The sequence below is a fragment of the Xenopus tropicalis genome, chromosome 2, assembly GCF_000004195.4.
Source record: "Xenopus tropicalis strain Nigerian chromosome 2, UCB_Xtro_10.0, whole genome shotgun sequence".
Lineage (NCBI taxonomy): Eukaryota > Metazoa > Chordata > Amphibia > Anura > Pipidae > Xenopus > Xenopus tropicalis.
This window is the reverse complement of record NC_030678.2, coordinates 6381751-6401790: the sequence shown is the minus strand read 5'-3', so window position 1 is coordinate 6401790 and position 20040 is coordinate 6381751. Positions and strand designations below refer to the sequence as shown.

The 20040-nt window shown below is 43.6% G+C and overlaps 1 protein-coding gene across 1 annotated transcript in view; it reads right to left on the bottom strand.

Annotated features, from left to right (window-relative positions):
• The window catches only part of tex55 (testis expressed 55), a 34024-nt gene extending 14306 nt beyond the window's left edge, over positions 1-19718 (bottom strand). The window contains exons 1-3 of the mRNA XM_004912274.4: positions 19609-19718; positions 19369-19421; positions 13661-13702 (exon numbers count right to left, since the gene is read on the bottom strand). Coding sequence (XP_004912331.1) covers positions 13661-13702; positions 19369-19410 — 84 coding nt within the window. The 5' untranslated portion in view covers positions 19411-19421; positions 19609-19718. The remainder of the gene's footprint in view (positions 1-13660; positions 13703-19368; positions 19422-19608) is intronic.
• Between the last annotated feature and the right edge of the window lie 322 nt (positions 19719-20040).

Below are 20040 nucleotides of genomic sequence, written 5' to 3'. Positions count from 1 at the left end.
TATCTTAGTTGGGATCAAGTACAGGTATTATTTATTATTATTATTTGATTATAATGGAATCTATGGGAGACGGGCTTTCTGTAATTCGGAGCTTTCTGGATAACGGGTTTCCGGATAAGGGATCCTATACCTGTAATGGTAATGTGGGGGGTAAAGTACAGTAATGCCCGGCCTGTATATGGGCCAAGGATCTAGATCTTTCCTGACAGGTCCCCATAGACCTTTATTGTGATTGGTCCTGAGGCTGAACGACTAGATCTGGATGGCTACTTGGCGGAACGTACAGCCACGTATTTCCACTGCTTAATTAGCTGTGAGTTCCATACAAAATAACCACGGGGCTCGTTTGCCGGCGCACACAGGGCTGACGGATGTTTTGCAGGGTAAGCGGCGCGGGGCTATTGTTTATACTGACACCCAAACATACAGAGCTAATGGAATGCATAATAAGAATGTGTGTGATGGAATAAACGCTAACGATCTCATTATAAGGCGGCGGAGTTAGGGGTCAGGATGTATGGGCTGACAGATGGCACACAAATGCCTGTAGCTTAACCCCTAGCGTGCCCGGGAACCAGCACGAGCCAGCGTTACGGTGCCAAGCCAATGCCGACGGGGACAGAATGGGTTAAACTATTATTCCAGCACGTGACTGGGGGGATATGGAATCAGCAATCAGCTCCCCGAGCTCAGCATTCTGCCATTACGGCCTATTGTCTTTGGGTTTGATTTATAATTGGCATTAACTATAGCCCAGTCGCACTTACACATTGGATCAGGACCCAAGATTGGACCCCTGTGCTGTTTGTGGAGGGGGGGGGGGTACTGTTTTATTATTACAGAGAAAAGGGAATCATTTAACCATTAAATAAACCCAATAGGGCTGTTCTGCCCCAATAAGGGGTAATTATATCTTAGTTGGGATCAAGTACAGGTACTGTTTTATTATTACAGAGAAAAGGGAATCATTTAACCATTAAATAAACCCAATAGGGCTGTTCTGCCCCCAATAAGGGGTAATTATATCTTAGTTGGGATCAAGTACAGGTACTGTTTTATTATTACAGAGAAAAGGGAATCATTTAACCATTAAATAAACCCAATAGGGCTGTTCTGCCCCAATAAGGGGTAATTATATCTTAGTTGGGATCAAGTACAGGTACTGTTTTATTATTACAGAGAAAAGGGAATCATTTAACCATTAAATAAACCCAATAGGGCTGTTCTGCCCCAATAAGGGGTAATTATATCTTAGTTGGGATCAAGTACAGGTACTGTTTTATTATTACAGAGAAAAGGGAATCATTTAACCATTAAATAAACCCAATAGGGCTGTTCTGCCCCAATAAGGGGTAATTATATCTTAGTTGGGATCAAGTACAGGTACTGTTTTATTATTACAGAGAAAAGGGAATCATTTAACCATGAAATAAACCCAATAGGGCTGTTCTGCCCCCAATAAGGGGTAATTATATCTTAGTTGGGATCAAGTACAGGTACTGTTTTATTATTACAGAGAAAAGGGAATCATTTAACCATTAAATAAACCCAATAGGGCTGTTCTGCCCCAATAAGGGGTAATTATATCTTAGTTGGGATCAAGTACAGGTACTGTTTTATTATTACAGAGAAAAGGGAATCATTTAACCATGAAATAAACCCAATAGGGCTGTTCTGCCCCAATAAGGGGTACCGTATATACTCGAGTATAAGCCGAGTTTTTCAGCACTAAAAATGTGCTGAAAAAGGAACCCTCGGCTTATACTCGAGCATATACGCGCATATATGGTAAATGGATTTGCAGCTGCTCGTTCCCGCCAGATAGCGCTCGGACTCGGCGTTGTATTGCCTACACAGGAGAAGGACCCATTCGCGGACTTTATTGAGGTTGTCCCGCAACTCTAAGGACCGGCCAAGCAGCGCGAAACTACTGTCTTGTTGCTGTCGGGTGTGCTGCTTATTGTAATCTGCCGAGAGCGCTCTGTTCCTCTAACCCTTGTCACGCGGCAGCTGGCGAGGTGATTACATGACGGCTCCTTGCAGACACACAGGTAGGAATTAAGAGGAGCGCCGCCGCTTATTTAAAGAGCAGCGTAAATGCTGGACTTACGGATCCTCTGGCGCTGCTGACAGGGCACACCGCAAGGTACCGCTGCTTCACTTGCACACCGGGAGTTGCTTTGGGTCTCATTGAAATATAGCAGGGTGCTGGGTGGCCATTCTGTAGGTGTCTCATCGGGCACTGATGTCCCAAATCGCCACCATGAGTTTTTTATACGCCCCCAGACCCTGCTGATGAGACAGTCCTTCAACTTCATATGGTAGCTTTGCACTTTATGCCTCTACACCATTTTATCCGTTTGTTGACCTGCCTGTCTGTATTGCTTAATTGCTATATCAAGTGGTTACATAATGTATGTGTATAATTGGGCTAATAATGTGGTCTGATTGGCAGAAAGTGGAAGTAAAGATGCCCCTGAGGAAGTTCCAGTTTATGTAATGGTGTATAACATCGTTGTACCATTAAGGGAAGCCACAGCATGCTTTACACTGTTTACATAGCAAATAAAATTGTGTTCTTGAACCAACAAATGTATTTGTAGCTGTAATATTGGTGTGTAGGCGCCATCTCGGTGCATTGTGCTTGGGTCTGAGCTTTCAGAAGGAGCCAGCGCTACACATTAGAACTGCTTTGAGGTAACCTATTGTTTCTCCTACTCCCATGTAACTGGGGGTGTCGGCTTATACTCGAGTCAATACGTTTTTCCAGTTTTCTTAGGTAAAATTAGGTACCTCGGCTTATATTCGGATCGGCTTATACTCGAGTATATACGGTAATTATATCTTAGTTGGGATCAAGTACAGGTACTGTTTTATTATTACAGAGAAAAGGGAATCATTTAACCATGAAATAAACCCAATAGGGCTGTTCTGCCCCCAATAAGGATTATTTATATCTTAGTTGGGATCAAGTACAGGTACTGTTTTATTATTACAGAGAAAAGGGAATCATTTAACCATTAAATAAACCCAATAGGGCTGTTCTGCCCCAATAAGGGGTAATTATATCTTAGTTGGGATCAAGTACAGGTACTGTTTTATTATTACAGGGAAAAAGGAAATAATTTTTAAAAATTAGAATTATTTGCTTATAATGGAGTCTATGGGAGATGGCCTTTCCGTAATTTGGAGCTTTCTGGATAACGGGTTTCCAGATAACGGATCCCATACCTGTAATAAATTGTCAGACTTGTCCTAGGAGATTAAGGACTCCTGCTATAGCCAATCAGAACATTCACAGGGCTACAGCATGGATCTTTATACAAAGAGTCCTCATCTAGAGTAAAAATAGTTTTTGAATTATTTGCCTTCTTCTTCTGCCTCTTTACAGCTTTAAAATGGGGGGTCACTGACCCCGGCAGCCAAAGCCTATTGCTCTGTGAGGCTCCAGTTTTATTGTTACTTGATTTATCTTTCTGTTTAATCCCTTCGTTATTCATATGCCTGTCCCTGTTTCATTGCTAGGTTAAATTTGACCCTAGCAACCGAAATTCCAAATTCCAAAAAGCTAAATAATTCAAAAACCTGCGAATGATATAAAATAAAGACCAATTGCAAATAGCACTCTCTACAACACACTAAAAGTTACTTTGAAGGTGAACAATCCCTTTCATATGTTATACCCTTATACCTTAATACCGATATAAGCAAAGCTAAATGAAAGATTAAAGGAAAAGTAAACCCTTCTAGAAAACATAGGGGCCATGCACAAACCCATCTCCCCAACCACATCAATTAGACCCCTCATCAAACAAACCTGCACCCCTATACCTGTGTCCCGGGCCAGGAAGTGGTTTTCTGGGGGATCTGTGCAACTAGATGGGTTTACTTACCCTTTAATTTAATTTCTCTTATAAAAGTTGTTGGCTATCCTGTCGCAGCATGACCTTCAAGCTTCTCAAGGAGGTAAAAGTGTGAATAGGCCCAAATATTCACCTGGGGCGGCCCCATGTGACACACGTGCGTTCATGCGTGGGTCTTAAAAATGATATTAAACGAAATTATTTTTAAATGAAGGCATCCGAGCGCGGTATGCAAAGTGCTAGGAATAATTCAGGATGCCTTGGAGCCGCCTTATTGAGAATAGCAAATTGGGAGAATTAATGATGGAATTTTGCCCAGAGAAACCGCCAAGCCGCGCAGAATATGTATTTAAGTTCAGCGCTAAATTATTTGATTTGACTTTTCGAAGGGTTGGCGTTCTGGGTCTCTGCGTGCAGCCAGCCCTGTTGTACTGTAAATATTGAAAGAGCTGGGCCGCTGCCACCTAAGCAAAGTAATGGTGGTGGCTTTAAAATACAGGTGGCCGCAAGGTGCTGCAATTAACCTTGCCCTATGATATTCTCTCTTTATCATATCCACTGCCACTCCTGCAGCCCTCTACTGCACTGCAGCAAACATTCCCTTTACAAATGCTTCCATAGGCAGTGCCATACCTTACCCATATACAATTAGACATATTGGGCCAAGCCCCTATTCTTTGCATCTCTTCCTGGATTATAATTACCCCTTATTGGGGCAGAACAGCCCTATTGGGTTTATTTAATGGTTAAATGATTCCCTTTTCTCTGTAATAATAAAACAGTACCTGTACTTGATCCCAACTACGATATAATTACCCCTTATTGGGGGCAGAACAGCCCTATTGGGTTTATTTCATGGTTAAATGATTCCCTTTTCTCTGTAATAATAAAACAGTACCTGTACTTGATCCCAACTAAGATATAATTACCCCTTATTGGGGCAGAACAGCCCTATTGGGTTTATTTCATGGTTAAATGATTCCCTTTTCTCTGTAATAATAAAACAGTACCTGTACTTGATCCCAACTAAGATATAATTACCCCTTATTGGAGGCAGAACAATATATTGGGTTTAGTTAATGTTTTATTGATTTTTTAGTAGACTTAAGGTATGGAGATCTAAATTACGTATCCGGAATACCCTTGGTCCCGAGCATTCTGGATAACAGGTCCTATACCTGTACTGTACTGGGTATCTAGAACATGCTTATCGTATATCTATATTGTACCATAAATTTTAATACAAACAATTAAGAGAGATGTAATGGTGTAATTAGCAGGTTGTGAAGGGAACAGGATTTGCAGAGTGGGTGGGGTTTAGGTGAATTGTAGGCAGGGCCAGGGAGCAATGGGTCATATTGTGGGCAATGTCAGGGCCCACAATCTTGGGGGCACAAACAAGCCTGGTCTTATAACTTTATCTGAATCCCACCCGTTGGCACCACAAACAGACTGAGGAGAAGGAAAGTGAGAGCAGATTCACATACACACAGGCAGAGACAATTAGCTAATACAGAGGGCCCCCCCGGGGGGCCGCGCTATTTATAGGAATATTAAATATGGTGTATTCTTAGCAACTGAAACACAATTTCGTTAGGAAAGAAGAGAATTATTACTGTTCCCGAATTCACTCAAAGCAAATAAAACGGGAAATGTGTAGTGTAATTAAAACTGCCTCCTGAACAAGAACACATTGTAATATGTTGGAGATATATGGGGGGATTGCTTGTGGGAATTACTTGCCGGAAGCCCTCACAGCTGCACGGAATTCAACCGCAAGCCTGTTTTATGAGAATATTTATATTTTTGATGTGAAAGTGTCCTATTTTATTACATGGGGTTTCTATATAATTACCCCTTATTGGGGGCAGAACAGCCCTATTGGGTTTATTTCATGGTTAAATGATTCCCTTTTCTCTGTAATAATAAAACAGTACCTGTACTTGATCCCAACTAAGATATAATTACCCCTTATTGGGGGCAGAACAGCCCTATTGGGTTTATTTAATGGTTAAATGATTCCCTTTTCTCTGTTATAATAAAACAGTACCTGTACTTGATCCCAACTAAGATATAATTACCCCTTATTGGGGCAGAACAGCCCTAATGGGTTTATTTAATGGTTAAATGATTCCCTTTTATCTGCAATAATAAAACAGTACCTGCACTTGATCCCAACTAAGATATAATTGCCCCTTATTGGGGCAGAACAGCCCTATTGGGTTTATTTAATGGTTAAATGATTCCCTTTTCTCTGTAATAATAAAACAGTACCTGTACTTGATCCCAACTAAGATATAATTACCCCTTATTGGGGGCAGAACAGCCCTATTGGGTTTATTTAATGGTTAAATTTTTCCCTTTTCTCTGTAATAATAAAACAGTACCTGTACTTGATCCCAACTAAGATATAATTACCCCTTATTGGGGGCAGAACAGCCCTATTGGGTTTAATTAATGTTTTATTGTTTTTATGGAAACTTAAGGTATGAAGACCCAAACTATGGACCCCTTATCCAGAAAACCCCAGGTCCTGAGTATTCTGGATAACAGGTCCTTTACCTGTATATATACTGTATATCTCATATGCCTTACCTATGGTTGCTACCTTTTAAATACTAGAATACGGGGCGGGGCATGATAGAGTGTGCCAATGATGTAAGGGGGAAGGCCAATAATGTAGGAGGGGCGTACAGTGAAGAGCGATGTCATCAGTGGGCAGACCATGGGGCAGATACTGGGGGATCAAGATGAAGAAGGTAAGATTGAACAGGAATTGGGACGGATCATGGGGGGGACATATTGGCACAATTTGCCAATAAATACTAAATTCTGGCTTTGGCTGCTTCTTCTCCAGTTGGAGAGAGGATTGATTTAATGCCCTGGTGTTGTGGTTTCAAGATGGGATCTTCTAACCCAAAGAAGATGATTTTCGGACAGATGTTAGCCGGGAGGTTATTGGGAGGGCCCCTATGTGGACTAGTACGCTTAGGTGCATATTCTTATTCACTGATACGACTCGGAGCAGCCATTTTGTTCCTTACCGATGCACCAATTAAACCATCATCCCTGGCTACCAATTAAACCATCAGCCCATGCTGCTTTTCATGGCAAAATCAATGGAGAGATTGGTGGTATAAAGCACTACTTCCGAACCATGCCCTCGTTAGCGCTGTGAGCATTAACGATCTGTATAATGAGTCTATTACAATGAAGTTTCCCAACGACAGCGAATGGGAGTGGGTAATTCCTTATTTCTCCTACAAAGTGCAACAATACCAGTACAGAGATACAGATACCTTTAAATTACACGGCGTAAGTGAATATATATATATATATATATATATATATATGGGAGCGCATTGCAACTTCTATTAATTCTGTGATTGCCAAAGACAGAGAAGAAAGACGCATGGGTGGAAAATGCGCTTATGCAGCTGAAAGGGATGGATGGGCTCTGCTGGAACTGATTCTCGGATTCCATAAAGCTTAGACTTTCATAAAACCATCTCCCGGCCAGAGTTATTATATGCTGGGAACCAATCAGGGCCAAGCCAATGACAAGTCAAGATGATGAGGGGATGCTAAGCCAGTACTGTTATGGGTAGAGAATAAATCAATACTTTCCTATTATCCAGGCACAATGGGATCCATCACATAGAGTTCTGTTAAACTAAACCTCAGCATTTTTTCCCCCACTAAGGCCTCTCATAGCCAACCCTCAGGAGTCCATGTAGCAGCACCATGTAACATTTATGGGGGCAAGGTGCATACTCAGAAGCTGAACTCCCCCCCCCCCGGGGCACTTGGTACTTGCCTGCTTATGTCTAATCCAGGCAGAACACTATCGGTGCCTAAAGGCTTATACCTTGGTCAAGATAGAGCCATAGATAATAAGGCACCTGGTACTCTTGCTTATAATGTAGTCCAGAAAGTTTTGATAGGACCTAATAGTCTCTTCCTTATACTGAGGTTCAGGAAGGTCCCTACTGGTGCAGTGAGGGGCCTGGTAGTCTCTTCCTTATAACAAAGTTCAGGTAGATCCCTACTGGTGCAGTGAGGGACTTGGTAGTCTCTTCCTTATAACAAAGTTCAGGAAGATCCCTACTGGTGCAGTGAGGGACCTGGTAGTCTTTTCCTTATACTAAAATTCAGGAAGATGCCTATTGGTGCAGTGAGGGACTTTGTAGTCTCTTCCTTATAACGAAGTTCAGGAAGATCCCTACTGGTGCAGTGAGGGACCTGGTAGTCTCTTGCTTATACCGAAGTTCAGGGAGATCACTACTAGTGCAGTGAAGGACCTGGTAGTCTCTTGCTTATACCGAAGTTCAGGGAGATCACTACTAGTGCAGTGAGGGACCTGGTGGTCTTTTCCTTATACAGAAGTTTAGAAAGATCCCTACTGGTGCAGTGAGGGACCTGGTAGTCTCTTACTTATAACGAAGCTCAGGGAGATCCCTACTGGTGCAGTGAGGGACCTGGTAGTCTCTTACTTATAACGAAGCTCAGGGAGATCCCTACTGGTGCAGTGAGGGACCTGGTAGTCTCTTACTTATAACGAAGCTCAGGGAGATCCCTACTGGTGCAGTGAGGGACCTGGTAGTCTCTTACTTATAACGAAGCTCAGGGAGATCCCTACTGGTGCAGTGAGGGACCTGGTAGTCTCTTACTTATAACGAAGCTCAGGGAGATCCCTACTGGTGCAGTGAGGGACCTGGTAGTCTTTTCCTTATACAGAAGTTTAGAAAGATCCCTACTGGTGCAGTGAGGGATCTGGCACTCTCTAACTCATACTGAAGTTCAGGAAGATCCCTACTAGTGCAGTAAGGGACCTGGTAGTCTCTCACTATTGGTTGCTGTCACTATATAATAAGCGTCATCGCCACTGATCTTGCCTCACACATTAAGAAGGCGCCGCTGTACCGCAATAGCACCTTATAATCAGTATGGCTCTTCCGCAACAACATCAACAGCAATCAGGGCTGAAGGTTACGGAATGAGCAGCCACGTGGTGCATTTTTAAATAGCTTGTTTCTATTTTGAGGAATTGCAGTAGATACTGTGAGTTTGCAGCTTTTCTGAACCAATAGACAAGACTCTTTTTTTTTTTCCAAGTGACAACAAAAGCTCCGTTTGGTGCATTCTGTAGGTTAAAGTAATGTGATGCAGGGAAACTGACATATTGCTATTCTCTAACATTCCTAAAGCTCAAACTGCACACTCTGGGTGGACGTACTGTCACGGGAAATTACATTTATACTGGCGCCTACTATGGTTTGTATTAGGGTCATGCCCCTCTTACTTTATAAAAAAAAATAAAAAATACAGTGAACGGAACTTGGGCCTTAATTTACATATGCAAATGTGGTGAATTAACGAACAAAAAAATCAGCAAAAGGAAAAAAAAACAGCACCATCTGTCTTCCAGCAGTCTGAAGTCATGGTATTAAAAGGGATCGAGTTCAGCCAGGCACTTGGATTTGGGTGCATTCCTAATAAATATATATATTTATAGATAATCCCCTGACCCTACTCAGCCCTCTAGTAACTAAGCAGCCCTTTGCCCATAATAAAGATTTAAGTCACACTTTACTGTTGCGCTGCAAGTTGGACTGATAAGAAATCCAAGTCCGGCTTGGGACTCCTCCAGTTACATGGGAGTAGGAGAAACAATAGGTTAGCTGAAAGCAGTTCTAATGTGTAGCGCTGGCTGAAAGCTCAGACTCAGGCACACTTTACTGCTGCGCTGCAAGTTGGAGTGATATCCCGCCCCCCTCACCCGCAGCAGCCGATCAGCAGAACAATGGGAAGGGAGCAAGATAGCAGCTCCCAGTAGGTATCAGAATAGCACTCAATAGTAAGAAATCCAAGTCCGGCTTGGGACTCCTCCAGTTACATGGGAGTAGGAGAAACAATAGGTTAGCTGAAAGCAGTTCTAATGTGTAGCGCTGGCTGAAAGCTCAGACTCAGGCACACTTTACTGCTGCGCTGCAAGTTGGAGTGATATCCCCCCCCCCTCACCCCCAGCAGCCGATCAGCAGAACAATGGAAAGGGAGCAAGATAGCAGCTCCCAGTAGGTATCAGAATCGCAATCAATAGTAAGAAATCCAAGTCCGGCTTGGGACTCCTCCAGTTACATGGGAGTAGGAGAAACAATAGGTTAGCTGAAAGCAGTTCTAATGTGTAGCGCTGGCTGAAAGCTCAGACTCAGGCACAAGGCACTGAGATGGCGCCTACACACCAATATTACAGCTACAAATACATTTGATGGTTCAAGAATAAAATGGTAAATGGCAGAGGGAATTATTTGAAATTTAAAAATAAAAAGTGCCCCATAAATATCATGACAGAATCCCTTTAACCCCTTGATTACATCCTCTGGGTGAAAAACTTGCTCCAAATTATTAGTTGATTAATTCAAAATGCAGTGATAAAATGCAGATTTTTTTTGCCTAACAAATGTATGGCCTTTGTCCACTAACAATAAAAAATAATTAAATTCTATTCATGAGTATTAATCTGATAGTATCCCGGTGCATTCCCCACATTACGCTGCTATTAGTGCCTGCGAAACACTGCATTCCCTAAGCCTGAGCAATAAGCCGCAGCGTTTTATTTTGATGACATTATCACTTTAAGTAAAACGCATGACAAACAGAGCGACTTGCCAACTCACCCGGAAAGGTTTTGATGAAAAGACCTTTAAAAATATTTTCTGCAAACAGTTTTGAATATTCAGCAGATTCTGCAGTCTCGCGGGAGGAGAGACATTTGCGTGTGAGAAATGGCATGGAATTTGCAGCAATGTTTTATTGGGATAGTTACACGCGGGCAAGAAAGAGTTAATATTATTGTAATACGGGGATACAGATGTGTTTATATTAAAGAGACACTGCCATGATATTTATGGGGCACTTTTTATCTCTAAATGACCCTGTTACACAGCAAATAATTCCCTCTGCCATTTAACCTTTTATTCTTGTACCAACAAATGTATTTGTAGCTGTAATATTGGTGTGTAGGCGCCATCTCAGTGCCTTGTGCCTGAGTCTGAGCTTTCAGCCAGCGCTACTCATTAGAACTGCTTTCAGCTAACCTATTGTTTCTCCTACTCCCATGTAACTGGAGGAGTCCCAAGCCGGACTTGGATTTCTTACTATTGAGTGCTATTCTGATACCTACTGGGAGCTGCTATCTTGCTCCCTTCCCATTGTTCTGCTGATCGGCTGCTGGGGGGGAGGGGGGGGGGATATCACTCCAACTTGCAGCGCAGCAGTAAAGTGTGCCTGAGTCTGAGCTTTCAGCCAGCGCTACCCATTAGAACTGCTTTCAGCTAACCTATTGTTTCTCCTACTCCCATGTAACTGGAGGAGTCCCAAGCCAGACTTGGATTTCTTACTATTGAGTGCTATTCTGATACCTACTGGGAGCTGCTATCTTGCTCCCTTCCCATTGTTCTGCTGATCAGCTTCTGGGGGGGAGGGGGGGGATATCACACCAACTTGCAGCACAGCAGTAAAGTGTGCCTGAGTCTGAGCTTCTCAGCCAGCGCTACACATTAGAACTGCTTTCAGCTAACCTATTGTTTCTCCTACTCCCATGTAACTGGAGGAGTCCCAAGCCGGACTTGGATTTCTTACTATTGAGTGCTATTCTGATACCTACTGGGAGCTGCTATCTTGCTCCCTTCCCATTGTTCTGATCAGCTGCTGGGGGGGAGGGGGGATATCACTCCAACTTGCAGCGCAGCAGTAAAGTGTGAGTGAAGTTTATCAGAGCACAGGTCACATGGCTGTGGCACCCTGGGAAATGAAGAATATGGCTAGGCCCATGGGAAAAACAGATTACAATGCAGGATTTTGCTGGAGAAGCTCTATTAACTGATGGGTTTAAAAGAAAATGTTTTCCCATGACAGTGTTCATTTAATCCTATCTCATATCTGGGACCCCAAGTGGGCATTTAGCCTGCAACTGCCATATGGCAGAAACAGCGGTGGACAAAATGACCCACAACTGCCAGTCACTGCCCCTACTGAATGTAAAGTCTAATACAATTAAATGTAAATCTCTGATGCATATGGAGCCATAACCGGTGAGCCTTGGTGCCAAATATGTGTTTAAATATATATATATATAAAGTCCTTTGAGTATAGAAAATGAGACCTTAACCCCATTAATATTTCATAGTGAGTTACTGTCCGGCAGGCAAATAAATTCTACTCATTTTCTGTTTGTATTGATCTCTGCAGGGATGTAACAGAAATGCACAGAAATGTGATAGTTACTGATTACAAGTCCCCCCGGGAACCTTTCCTGCTGTGTCACACATTCTCAGCACTTACTGAATTTAAACAGATTTATCCAAAAACTAGTTAAAGGGCTGCAATGATATCTGCCCCCCCCCTTCCTTTCAAATCAATATAAATTATAACATAAATTAATTTTATAATTGTTGGGACCAACGACTGGATCAGACATTGGAGGCCTACAAAGACTCCTATGAACGAGGGCCGCTCTCCTCGTCCAACGGAATTGTCAAGCTTGACTGATTGATATTGGCCAGATATTGGTCAGATAGGCCCATTGGTGGACCCCAAGTCAATAAGTTTCCAAATTGGTCTGGAGGGACCGACTAAGCAGCTTTTTTCTTCCCTGGACCTAAGTCACCTTAGTGCTTAGTGCATGGAAATACAGTTGTCAGTGCTATCTGCCAATATTTGTTCCTGTTAGCCATACTCCCTGTATCCTATAAAAGAGATCAGTAGCTACATACTCCCTGTATCCTATAAAAGAGATCAGTAGCTACATGATTAATTAAAGGGGTGGTTCAACTTTTAGTATGTTATAGAATGGCCTATTCTAAGCAATTTTTCTATTGGTCTTCATTATTTTTTTTTTTTTATAGTTTTTGAACTATTTGACAGGCTGATTCTAGCTGCCGATATCGGTCCCTCAGACCTAAAATCGGCCAGATCTCGATCGGGCATGTTTAAAAATTTAGTCGGATCGGGGACCACACTGGCTCGTTGATGCAATCCCCGAACCGACTGTACCTATATCTGTCATTCTAATTCGATCGTTTGGCCCCAGGGCCAAACAACCAAATTAGCCTGATATCGGGAGAAGATCTGCCCGATTAGCGGCCTCCCCAAGCGAGCGGATCTTAGCATCTATGGCCACCTTAACTCTTTGCAGCTTTCAAATGGGGGTCACTGACCCCAGCAGCCAAACACTATTGCTCTGTGAGGCTCCAGTTTTATTGTTATTTTTACTTTTTACCATTTGTTTTGCTATTCAGGCCCTTTCCTATTCTTATACCTACCTCTCATTCAAACTTCTCTCTGGTTGCTAAGGTAATTTGGACCCTAACAACCAGATAGCTTCTGAACAAAAAGTGAAATAACTAAAAAAAACAGAAATAATAAAAAATGAAGACCGATTGCAAATTGTCTCAGAATATTGCTCTCTACATCATACTAAAAGTTAACCTAAAGGTGAACAACACCAAGTCAGCCACTCAGCGTTGAGTGCGAGGGGGGAGCTGGGAAGATGGATGGATCGGAGGTGGGGGGAGCTGGAAGAGGTAGGACTCAGCGGGCATCATCGGGATGGAGGACGGACGGAGCGTGGGAGCAGAGAAAAAGAATGCAGGAGTGGGCCATAGTTTGATGGGGGGGTGGTGGTCCAGCCCCCCAACAGTATGAGGGGACATGAACTGTCCCCTTGCTTAAGAAGTTTGAGGACCCCTGTCATAACATGTCATGGTTAGACTCTGGCTAACATTAGGAAGACTTACCGCTCCTTGAGGCAGGGTTCCTTCCGGCACATTGTACCCCACCTGATGGGAAAACAGAGAGACACTGTGAATGGAAGTGGGTAATGGTGCTTTAATGGGTTCCTGAGCCTAGTACAGCTCTCTGTGTAATTGCACAAAAATATTCTATTTGCTTAAACTCCAAACACTACAATGAATGTCATTTGCCCCGTCTTGTCCTGTGTAATAACGCATGGGGAATGGAATCCATTCGCGAACGCTTCCGTATCGCCCATCGACGTATATTGTTCTGCAAACACGTCTCGAGAATTCATGAATAATATATTTTGTTTAGCGAGGCGTGCACTGTATATAAATACGTGTGTGTTCTGAGAATCAGAGTTCAGCAGGAAGAAGTGTTTAGCAAGTCCAACGCATTCGGCTATTGGCTGTAACGAGAGAAACGTTCCTGGCGCAATCGCAGAGGTCACTAATCTTTATGCTGAACATTAGGGTGTAAAATGAATAAGTAAAAAAAGGGTAAGTATAAATACAAACAAGAGAAATTGCACTTCATATTATAGAGCATGAAAGTATATTGAACAAAGAGATGATAGAGGGGGAGAAGGAAAGAAAAGGGACAGAAAGACAGACAGATATCTGGGCCTAATTAAAAAGGTCAAAACCAATCATAAATGACTATTTCAGCTATTTAAAAAAAAAAAGTATATATTTTGCAGAAAATATTTCATTTTCTGTTTTAGACATTTTAGGTCGTTTCACTACATTTTCAATTTAAATCTGACCGTTTATAAATAGACCAGTCTATTCACTTGAGTGCAATCCAGCAGTCGGTACAATAAGGGTACAAATATACTGTACAGGTATGGGATCCGTTATCTGGAAACCCATTATCCATTAAGCTCCGAATTATGGAAAGCCTGTCTAGCATAGACTCCATTTTAATCAAATAATTAAGATTTTAAAACTGATTTCCTTTCTCTTTGTAGTAATAAAACAGATCCCAGTTGATCCCAACTATATATATATAGATATAATTACCCCTTATTGGGGGCAGAACAGCCCTATTGGGTTTATTTAATGGTTAAATGATTCCCTTTTCTCTGTAATAATAAAACAGTACCTGTACTATCCCAACTAAGATATAATTACCCCTTATTGGGGCAGAACAGCCCTATTGGGTTTATTTAATGGTTAAATGATTCCCTTTTCTCTGTAATAATAAAACAGTACCTGTACTTGATCCCAACTAAGATATAATTACCCCTTATTGGGGCAGAACAGCCCTATTGGGTTTATTTCATGGTTAAATGATTCCCTTTTCTCTGTAATAATAAAACAGTACCTGTACTTGATCCCAACTAAGATATAATTACCCCTTATTGGGGCAGAACAGCCCTATTGGGTTTATTTAATGGTTAAATGATTCCCTTTTCTCTGTAATAATAAAACAGTACCTGTACTTGATCCCAACTAAGATATAATTACCCCTTATTGGGGGCAGAACAGCCCTATTGGGTTTATTTAATGGTTAAATGATTCCCTTTTCTCTGTAATAATAAAACAGTACCTGTACTTGGTTAACGGGATAAAGGGTTTCCGGATAAGGGATCCCATACCTGTACTTTAACTTGCAGTTAAAGGGAAATAACTTTTAATATATTTTGGAATAATCAAAACACTGCTGCTGGTCTCCCCCCCACCCCAAACACTCTTAATCCAATTGTGTTGCTTCTGTGCAACTCTTGATATATGTAGAGTTAGAGCCCATTCTATCAGTGACTTTTTGCAAGATGACAAAGACACGGATATCTATATCTGAAACCATCTGTAAGACGGATCGTCCGTGTGGAATTGAAATCAATAAACATCAGTCTCTTGAGATAATGTAGGCAGCTGTGGGTGGGCCGCCTGTCACACCGGATCCAAGGCAACATGGAATAGTGGGAGTTATGAATTGCACAAGTGATGCCCTTTATTGCGCACAGCAATGAGAGGTAGTGACTAAATGAGCTCGGATCACATTCACTGCCGTGATAAGGAGCAGCCCTAGGAAATCACTTCTGTGTTGTAAAAATGAGAACAAATGTATATCTGAGAGAGAGGAGCCTCCCTGTTCTACCCCAATACCCACCCCCTCTTCTTGTGCTTTTGGCCTTCCGGTATTTAGTACATTGCACAACTGAGAGTAATTTTCCTGTCTAAATACTTCTGATTATGGACAATAAAGGGGTCATTTACCAATGCCCTCAGCTAAAGCGAGGGAATTAAAGAGACACTACCATGATATTTATGAGGTACCATAGCGAATCATCAGGCCCCCTACCCGCCGGGGTACCAGGAAAAAACCCAGTGGGCCCCGGCAGCCCAGATCCGATCCCCCCTAGGGCGGAATGATCTGCCATCTCCCTCCACCGACACACCGCAGGTAAGTTTCTTTTAGGAGTGCATGTTGGGGGGGATGTTGGGGGCCTTAGCGGGGGGTTGAAGGCGGTGGGGGCCCCTGAGGCAGAAGCCCCGGTGGGCCCTGCACCCCCAGTCCGACCCTGATGATGTCTCTTCACTTGTGTACTTACAGCCTTTTCTCTCCTATCATCCTCTGAAGCCCTATGTGAGCCAGTCCTCTATTCCAATCAGCTCTGCTGTGTCTGAGGATCTAGTTAGGTCTCCAGCAATGTTATAGAGGCGCAAAGCTAACATTAGTGGGGTGAGAATTAGGGTGACTGGGCCCCAGCAATACTGCAGGTGTAGGTAGAAAGAGCAGGGGATAAAAGGTACAACTCTCAGCAAGGTGCAACTCTCAGCCCCCACTGACAGCTCCAGGAGATTTAAACTTCTATAAAACCCTCACATATATATACACTAGAGTGGCTTTAAATGGGTGGATCACCTTTTAGTATATAATAGAAAGTCCTACTCCTAGCTACTTTGCAACTGGTTTTCATTATTTATTTATTTTTTTTTATAGTTTTTCAATTATTTACCTGTCTCTTTCCAGCTTTCAAATGGGGGTCACTGACCCCGGCAGCCAGAAACAACTGCTCCATAAGGCTACAATTGTATAATTATTGATACTTTGTATTACTGTATATACTCGAGTATAACCCTAGTTTTTCAGCACCCAAAATGTGCTGAAAAAGTCACCCTCGGCTTATACTCGAGTCGGGTGCAATGAGTCCCTCCAGACTAGCACCCTCTGTCCTTGCCACCCGCAACCAGACCCTCCAGTGCCCTGGCCCGCTCCCAAATTCATCTTCATCTACCATCCTCACCTGTCCTATTCTGTACTAGACATTGCACTTTATATTCTATATAAACTATATAAATAAAGTATACATAGATTTTAACTCTTTGTATTTCAGCTTGGTTGCTGAAAAGTGAGCTGTAAGAGGGTAGTACCCTTAAGGTATCATTGTTGATTACCATATTGTTTTTGTTGACCCTCTTCTCCACTTACAGAGCTAGTTTACTGTTTTTCTTTGAAATAAATATTTTAAAAACTGATGCATTATTTAATGTAATTTTATTGGTATTTATTTTGATTATTGAAACTTAGCACATTTCCCACCCTAGGCTTATACTCGAGTCAATAAGTTTTTACAGCTCTCTTAGGTAAAATTAGGTACCTCGGCTTATATTCGGATCGGCTTATACTCGAGTATATACGTGTAGGGACCCATAGGGTTAAGTGCCTTATGGCTTCATATCACTATTTTTGATATCTGTACTGTTATAGGGCAGAGCCCTCTACTCTCAGGTTACAGTTTTTAGGCTACCCCCTATAGGTTTAGCCAGGTTGACCACTCCCCTTGGCAGACTATATAGTGTCTTGCACAAGGAAGTGTCTTCCTCTTTTGGCTGCATGCTGCGTTCTGGGCAGAGCTGCAATTGAGCCTGGACCAGAACATAAGCCCAGAAGCCATTTGTACCCTAGGGGACCTCATACCCTAGTGATAAGTCGGGGACAGGGCCCCGTGAATGAGAACAAGCCAGCACAGACAGTTGATTCATAGCACCCTCTAGAAGTGGTGAGCATAGTCAGCTTATTTAGCAAGGGCAGTTAATAGCCCCAACCAGGAGTTGTAAAAGGGTTTAGCCTACCCCAGCTCTGTTGTCGTTCTTTAGGGACCGGTTTTATTAGACGCCAGCAGGGCCGCCATCAGGGGGGCACAGGGGGGACAGTTGCCCCGGGCCCGGACGATCGGCGCTTTAAAGGGGGCCCGGCCGTGATACAGTTTTTTAGCTCGGGCCCCCTTTAAAGAACTCCGGGCCCCATTGGTTCATTGGTGGCCAGCGGGAAATTTTATTGGTTGCGCCCCGTGCGTGCGTCCCTACGCACGGGCGCAACCTTTTAAAATGTTAAGATGCAGCGGGGAGGATGCAGAAGAAGAAAGTTGCCGGTGGGAGAGCTGGAGCATGCCAGAGGAAGCCGCAGGGGAGCAGGAGTAAGTAGCTGGGGTGGAGGGCGGTAGTAAGTAGCTGGGGTGGAGGGCGGTAGTAAGTAGCTGGGGTGGAGGGCGGTAGTAAGTAGCTGGGGCGGGGAGCCAGAGGGAGTCACTGGGGGTTGAGCTGGGGGAAGCCACAGGCGGACTCTGGGGGGGGGGGGGGTGTGCTGTGCAAATGCAGCAGGGAGCCTGGTGGGAGCTGGGGGAAGCTGGAGGATGCTTGGGGGGTTTGGGAGCTGGACGATGCTGGGAAGGACTCTGGTGGGGGAGCTGGAGGTTTCTGGGGGGGAGCCGGAGGATGCTTGGGGGGGTGAGAGCTGGAGAATGCTGGAAAGAACTCTGGGGGGAGCTGGAGGACCGGGGAGGGGGGTAACTGGAGGATGCTGGGGGGCCCTGGCTACCAATGTTTTAGGGGGGCCCTGGCTACCGATGTTTTAGGGGGCCCTGGCTACCAATGTTTTAGGAGGCCCTGGCTACCAATGTCTGTGTGGAGGGGCCATTGGGGGGCAGGGCGTGGGAGGAGGGGGGCCCAGAAAATTGTGTTGTGAGGGGCCCCGTGATTTCTGATGGCGGCCCTGGACGCCAGGTACCAGTGTTAGGAGCTCTCCCCTGGACCGCAGTCGGCCGGAACAATCCCTACTGAAAGGTCTATATCTTGGGTATCAGCTAATCCTCTGTGCATCCTCCAAGTGGGTTATTCTGTTCCTAAGAGTCACATCTGCTGTTATCCATTGTGACATAATCCTATACTGCTGTGTCTGTGAGTATAACCCTGCTGCACTATTAAGTTGTGCCTTGTCCAATAAACTTGTACTATAGTTCATCAGCAAGAACCTTTCTGGCGTCCATTATTCTATCTGCACCACACAAGCTCTATCTAGTTGTAGTTCAACTACACCCTCAGCTCCATTAGAGGCCCACTCCTGTGTATTAAGGTCGCATGTAACACATGCTCTATAACCATTACTAGCCTGGGTTTTGCCATATCTAAGCCAAACAAGTGTTACATACGGTACTTATCTTTATATGCAGGCCCTCTCCTAATCATAGCCCCATCTCTCGTTTAAACCACTGCCTGGTTGCTAGGGTAAAATAGCTAGGAAACAGATAGCTGCTAAAATACCAAATGGAGAGCTGCTGCAAAAAGCTCAATAACGGCAAAACTATAAAAAAATGAAGACCAATTGCAAAATGTCTCAGTCAATAAATTAAAAGCTAATTTAAAGGTGAACTTCCCCTTTAAACCCACAGAGAGTCATTCCACTGATTTAGGGAGGCACTTACCCCTCCACTTTCTGGCTCCAAACAGTCCTCAGTGTATTCCATGTCTCTGGTACCTTTAGAACAAACATAGGAGAAACAGGACACATATGAGTCCCAGGTATGACACCCCTCCAGCTATGGCTGAACTACAGCTCTCAGCTCCCTTAATGTTAGTAGTTCAGCTACACCTGTTGTGCAACAATATTTAAACATTAATCATACGCCCTGTGATGTTTGGGGTCCAGGGTGTTTCTGACCTACCCTAATACTGGTAATTCCCGGACACTCCCGCTCCCTACAGAATCTCTCAGGTGAGCGCTCCGGCTACTTCTGTCCCCAAGCGGCTACCGTAGCCAAGGACGCTACTGTCATCTCCACGGCAACCGCGCACCGTCACGTCAAACAAGTTCGCAGCGTCGTCACTATAGCAACAGAATGACCGCCCTGGTGCTTGGGAGGCAAGACGTAAGAAGAGCTTACAGGTGTCTGTCAAATTGCTCCACCCATCCAAGAACAGGTACATAAGTGAGAATGGGAGGAGTTTATCAGTTGGCCCTATTGCAGCGCTGAAGGCGGGGCTTAAAGGTGTCAGATGACCCCACCCTTCTCTGTGAGAATGACAAAATGAAAATTGACACCATTTAGCTGCTGTTGTCTGTCCTGTTAAGTGTCACATAGTAAGCCTGGTATTTG